Genomic DNA, 6,748 nt, shown 5'->3' with positions numbered 1-6,748 from the left:
TAAAAGGAAAAAGGTAACGCATGTCAAACTAGATCGGCCTCAATGGACCACTTAAAAAAAAAAAAAAAAAAAAAATTTTAAACAGCACATGCCCCTCACAAACACTACCCACTAAACTGTAAAAATATCATTATAAGTACTACCCTTAAAAAGCTAATAGTTGGACCATTAGTTAAGAGTATATAAGATTTGTTTATAATGCAAAGTAGGGCAAATTACACCGCAAATTAGTCTATTTTGAATATTATTTAAGTATATCGGACTCGGGCCAGTTTACTTTCTATTTCCACATATCTATTTATATATTTTTCTATCACATAACTTGTCACTTAATCTGCGAAAATATATCTATTTATGATCGCGAAAGTAGTTAATACAAAAAATTAGAACAGAGAACAAAAAACTTATCCAAACTGCTTTTAATAAAAAATAAAATAAAAGTAAACACCCCCAGATTTTCCGAAACTACCTCTTAATAGGCCGGGCATCTGTTTTTTTTTTTTTTTTAGCAACATACCAAGTTACCAACCATATACAACGATCACAAAGAGCAACCAGACATTAGATTCGATTTTACATATATATAACATGGAGAATATAAGGTGACACATTATAAAGAAAATAATACATACAATATAACAATCTCTATTCACAAAGAAGACAATTAAAGAGAACATCATTTTGAGATGATCATTAATATCTAGAGACAGAAAAGAAAAAAAAAAAAATCTGAACTTAACTAAATCGATAATTGCATCGGCTTTGTTACATTCAACAACATAACAAAGGTAAAAAATACCACATACAAGTTGCTAAGTGAATATTTGGTAAATCACTTGGAAAAAACTACAACTAATAATACAACGAAAACGACTTAAAATTTATGAAAAAAAATAATCACTTCAACTTTTTCTTTACCATTCTGATTACTTCTATTTAATCATCTTTACAAAACTTCACAATTGTGCAAAAGTTAGCCGCTACATGAATGACCAATTGATGAAAGAGAACGCGAGACAATGAACAGTACTTTCATCCGCTGCAAGAACCTTCCATGCAAAGGCATGTTCATAAGATATATGACGCCCCATTGTCGACATACAAATCCCACCAGGTAAATGTGTGTATCCCTAATAAAACAATATGTGAATTTCGCAATCATTGAACGATTAAATACTTAAAGTTGTGATCTTTTTACTAGAAGATGCATAAAGTCGTCATGTTTTTCATCAAAGATTCAAACAATTTTGTAATATACGAGATAGTACCTGTTGCATAATCTTGGCAAATTCTGGAACCAGTGCCTTTCGTCCCGAATCATCAAACATTTTGTCTAATGTGATGTCTTGTAATGAAACTAAAGTTGTCTCCAACATGTCAAGCCCGGCTTGATTCGCAAATATGAAAACCGGCGATGACTGCAAACCACACCAAATAAAACATTAGATTGAATATTCAGCCAGTTTACTTTTCAAGAATCTTTCAAATTTTATCTTGATGTGGGAAAATGTTAACGTCAAATAAGGATTTTGTAGCCAAGATTTTAACGCGGGGTATTAAAAAACGAAAAACCCGTTCCTATCAATATAAAAAGCTACCATCTTGACCCATTTCCTAACCCGCCCTACCTACCCGTTTTGCCACCATTAAAGAAAAGACGGTTTTCGTTATACCTTTAGCGAACAGCACAAAATAGCATCTTGGTGTTGCCAAAGATTTTAACGTCAAATAAGGATTTTGTAGCCAAGATTTTAACGCGGGGTATTAAAAAACGAAAAACCCGTTCCTATCAATATAAAAAGCTACCATCTTGACCCATTTCCTAACCCGCCCTACCTACCCGTTTTGCCACCATTAAAGAAAAGACGGTTTTCGTTATACCTTTAGCGAACAGCACAAAATAGCATCTTGGTGTTGCCAAAGATCTTTCAATAAAGAATCCCCTACAATAGAAGCCGAGCTAAGTAAATCCGCCCCTACATGATACCTAAAGATAAACCACATATTAGGATCAAGTGTTTTAAAATACCTTAATCTGGGTATAAAAAAAACTAAACTTACATGTAACTTTGACAGATCCATTGAGCTAAAGTGAGTGCTTCGGGTGACTCGGGAGACGGTTTGGGACCCACACAAGGACTCAAACCCGAAGGAGATATGGCCATAGCAACTCTCTGAACCGAGTTGATCACACTACGAACGTATTGACGAGCCATTGTAGCCACACTATCGGCTAAATTATTCTCAAAAGGGAACTGGAAGGCAATGATCAACACCGATCTCGTGGTTTGACACATTGACACGTCACTCGAACCAAGGTTAGTTTCCGGAGTCACATCTAGACTTGAAGTCAGGTCAAGCGTTCGATGTGTGGTTACCATCGCATTCTTAATATCGCCCTGGTCAAGCATGCCTTAGTTTGTATAAGGGCCGAGTGAATGTAAAAATTTAATTTAATAATATTTTTGTAGTAAGTCAAGAACTCAACTGGTTTGGGATCCAACGGGATAATACGGAAACCGGAAGGTACGAGGGGAGCATCATCAGGAAACGTTTCATCGATTGGAGCAAAAACGAGTTCCGAACAAGCTCCCACGGCATTTTCATCAATTCCGTTACATAACTAAAATCCAAAAAATAAATATGTTAATTAATAATTGATTTTAAAACGGCATTTACGGAAAATAAAAATGTTAAGAAAAGCACCTGTAAGAGATGAATGTCTCTCGATGTAAACGGATCGTCTTGTCCGAGTGCGTGACCTTCGATTCGAACAACTTCAAGCATCTACATGAACATGCCCATTTAAAAAGGAGGCAACTTTATCCGATTCATTTATAAACGGGTAAATTTAAGTTATGCGGGTCGGCAGATTTTCGAAAACTTAGCAAAAAGGGAATGGGTTAAACGGGTCGAGCAAATGGAACATAAAACAAATTATACAAATTCACACACGCACTAAATCACAAGTAAAGTAAAAACTTGTCGAAAAAACGTATTTCACAAAAAAATATACCTCTTCGTGTTCGATTGTGGGGCCCAGAGGCATGATAATTTGGCTACCGGTGAACCTTGAGGGTTGCATTCCCGGATACGAATACGGGTCGGCTTTAAACGATGCAGCTGAGTATGCATCCACGTTAAAATCCGCCCACTCTGACCGATGCTCCCGTAAAAAGCGAATCAGCAAGGCTGGTGGCACATTCTATATGCAACATAATCACATCTAAGCTATCGTCTATTATAAAAAATAAAATAAAATGTATATCTTTTTAACAACAAATCGATATTAAAACTTACTTGAAACATCATTGAGGCCTTTGCACATAGAACCCCTCCTAGATATGATATGGAACTAGAGGGATTCATTAAATTATACAATTTTTTTGATGAATTTACGGAAAGGATCACGTCTTCGACGTCATCACAGTTCATTAACGACCAACCATCGTCACTAAATCCATTAATGGCATCGTTGAAGCCTCTGTATTTGGATGTAAAACATGAATCTAAATTAGTAAAAGAGACATAATATATTAATATACGAACGGTTACCAAAAAATTAGGAACTTTGGGACAAACCGGCATAATCTTTGACTTAAAGTTCTCAAAACAACCGGTTGTCTTCCAAGTCCATAAACAACGTCTCCACTCAACTCTTGTGCTATTTGCCTAAGATACCGTAACGCCTACGTCCAAATAAACCAAATGAATAAAGAAAAAGAAAACAAATTTAAACACAATGATCAAAGATTTATTCAAAAGCATGAATTAACTCACAGCAATTGTCATCTTTTGTGCTACAACTTTGGAAGATTCATAAAGTGGACGAAGAACTTCTGGTACACTCCATGCCTATATTATAAAGATCGCATTCTTTAGCAATGATTTGACGGGTAATGGTAAAAAATGGTTAACTATATGTCGGTGATGTGGCATCATATTGATGACGTGGCATAGTATATGCTTACCTCAAGATTTAGATGATCAACTATGTGGATAATGGAACCCCCACCGTCAGAAGGGCGAATAAGATAACCACTTGGTAACATTTCCCCTCTTACAAATTGCATTGTGGGAGCACGATTCGGGCCCGCACCAGAACCCGAAAGGGATCTTTCGCACACCTTAGTTTAAAAAAAAAAAGCATAAACGCTAAGTTAGATATATAAATTATAAGTAACAGAAAGATGCACATGTTAGTTGGCCATTCAAAACATACCACAAGACTTCCATTTTCTAAACTAGTAGTGTATCTTAAAGTCCAAAAATCACGTGCAGGAGCCAGTGTGGTTGGAGCAAAAGTCTAAATGCAAAAAAAAGGTATACGTTATATTAATATTAACACAATTGCACAAAAGGCGTAAAAATATATATTTATATATATCTGTTACCTGCGTATATACAAGTTCGATTGTCCCGCCATTTCCAGATGGGAACATTGTGAAAACTTCAAGGTTTCGGCAGTCACGAAACCAAGAGGGACGATCTTTAAGGATCTCAATAATCTATGAATTATAACGGAAAATCAAACAAAACACTTAACGAATGACAAAATTTAATTATTAATATGATAATTTTTTTGTATAGAAACTTATGTACCTTTGTCGGCTCTAAACTTACGAGGCCGCAGGCTCTAGCTGCCACTCCACTGCAACTCTGTGAAATGGCAAAGATCCCAACCGAATCCGGACCAGGCTGTAAAGAAAAAAAAAAGATTCAATTTTTATAATCCATCAACATATTATTCTTTATAATAAATAAAATAAAAAAATGAAATTCAAGTAGAAGTAATAAAAAAAAAACCTTCATCCCAGGCATCTGGACCCAATCAACAGCAGTTCCAGTAGCCTTAGAAAGGAACTCTGCTAATGTCTCCTCTGCAATCGAGAGTAGTCTGCAAAATGTACAGATTATCATCAAACCTAAATGCCCCAATTAGATATTTGTTTATATTAAATATAACTAAATAAAAAACACTTCAAACAAAAACGCATTGTGCACAAGAATAGTAAAAAAGAATAGTAGATTCATGTTCAGATTCAATATGTATGAATGCAAATCTATCGATTAAAAAGGTTGAATTACCCGGCCGGGTTATTAGCATCTCTTAAAGAATGCTGTGGAGTGTTGATCACAGAGTCACAGCTTGCATCTGTAGCTACCGAACCCTGCAAATATCGACATTATTTGAACAATTATACCCCAGATAACAAAAAATAAAAAATAAAAATCAAATCTTGCTGCATTTCTATTAAAATTTAAACCATAAAACACTTGGATAAAACATACAGTGTGCAACTGCTGTCGCATAAAACCATTTTCGCCTACAAGTTGAGACACTTGCTTCTGCAATCGATCGTTTTCTTCCATTAGTAACTTGTTCATTGCAGATAGCTTCTTGTTAACAGTTTGTAACCGTGAAGACTCTTTTCGCTGCTTTTCTCGACATCTATTTACAAAACAACATAATTTTAGTGATTTATAGACTTAAATTGCTTAATCATTAAACACATCTACCTACATTCCATTTTCCCCTTTTAATTACTTAGTCAAACACTAAATGAATTCACTAATCATGACATGTATAACAAAATTAACAAAGCCAATATTTGGTGCAATAAAGAAAAAACTCTAAAAGTGGCATAGATATGAAAGGGGCATATACATATCAAGATTTGCCACTAATGCATGTAACAAGATTCAAAATTAAATAAAGTAAGAAACTTGAGCACATAATCATAGTAAATAACATAAAACAAGAATACCCAATTGCAAAATGTTTTATATACCTTCGATTTTGAAACCAAACTTTGATTTGTTTAGGTTCTATGTTAGACAAAATAGGGCATTCTCGGATCAACTGTTGTCTTCTTAAAGAACTAGGTTTTGGGCATTCTGCATAAACCCTTTCCAAAGCTTCAACTTGTTCAGTTGTATACCTTACATATTTTCCATTATCCAACTGATGTTTGGTTATACTATTATTGTTATTATTACTGAGATCTTTATGATGTTGATGTTGAACCACCATAGCCATTTTTAACCAAACCCCAACTCAAAAAATCACCAATCTTGTTTATGAATTCTTTGATTTCTTGAAAGTTGTGTGGTTTTGGTGTGTATGTGTTTAGTGTTATGTTACAATTTTTTATTTTTATTTTTATTTATTACAAAAGGAAAAGTAGTAAGTATATTTTGACTAATATACAGACAAAATAACAAGACTACTTTTTTAAACCAGTTTGATCTAACTATTTGTACACACACACTTTATAAAGGATTTCACTCAGCTTTTCAATAAATCCCTTCAAGAATCTTGAAAAAAGACAAAGAAGAAAAAACCCCACAAGAATCTGGTTAAAAAAGCTAATGATTTGAAGCTGGGTTTTCAAGAACTCAAAAAACCCAAAAAGATTATATTAAAAGCTACAATGGGTTTTTGAAGGTGATTCTATATCTATATCTATTTGATATGTAAAATAAGAATAAAGGGGGAAACCCTAGACATGGTGGGGTTTTTTTAGAGAAGAAAACAGGCAGAAAAATGACAAAACAGAGACAATGAGAAAGTTGAGGAATTTAAAATGGAAAAAGGAGTTTTAACAACACTTTTTAGACTCTTTTTTAATGGTGAATGGGTGAATGGGTGATGGGTTGATGGAGTTTTTGTGGGGTATAATGATGATGTGGTAAAAGTGATGGGGTGATGGGGTGATGAATTTTGTAACGATATGCGTGATGAGGT

At 34.4% G+C, this 6,748-nt stretch overlaps 1 protein-coding gene across 2 annotated transcripts; it reads right to left on the bottom strand.

The window, feature by feature from the left end:
- Positions 1–763: 763 nt before the first annotated feature.
- On the bottom strand, positions 764–6,186 carry LOC139852583 (homeobox-leucine zipper protein REVOLUTA-like). Of its 2 annotated transcripts, none has more exons than XM_071841887.1 (18): positions 5,793–6,186; positions 5,293–5,452; positions 5,089–5,171; positions 4,807–4,897; positions 4,603–4,698; positions 4,395–4,508; positions 4,223–4,306; positions 3,972–4,127; positions 3,781–3,855; positions 3,583–3,689; positions 3,301–3,484; positions 3,017–3,205; positions 2,707–2,787; positions 2,489–2,623; positions 2,062–2,387; positions 1,882–1,987; positions 1,269–1,418; positions 764–1,130 (listed from the first exon to the last, which is right to left on the bottom strand). In XM_071841887.1, the coding sequence occupies exons 1-18, from the start codon at positions 6,038–6,040 to the stop codon at positions 981–983; spliced, it is 2,535 nt and encodes an 844-aa protein (XP_071697988.1). In that variant the 5' UTR covers positions 6,041–6,186; the 3' UTR covers positions 764–980. The 2 variants fall into 2 exon arrangements, with proteins under 2 accessions (XP_071697988.1, XP_071697987.1); XM_071841886.1 differs by having other exon boundaries at positions 2,062–2,399; positions 5,793–6,184.
- Between the last annotated feature and the right edge of the window lie 562 nt (positions 6,187–6,748).

This window comes from Rutidosis leptorrhynchoides, chromosome 6, assembly GCF_046630445.1.
Source record: "Rutidosis leptorrhynchoides isolate AG116_Rl617_1_P2 chromosome 6, CSIRO_AGI_Rlap_v1, whole genome shotgun sequence".
Taxonomy (NCBI): domain Eukaryota; kingdom Viridiplantae; phylum Streptophyta; class Magnoliopsida; order Asterales; family Asteraceae; genus Rutidosis; species Rutidosis leptorrhynchoides.
The sequence above is the reverse complement of the archived record's forward strand: the minus strand, read 5'-3'. Positions and strand labels throughout refer to the sequence as shown.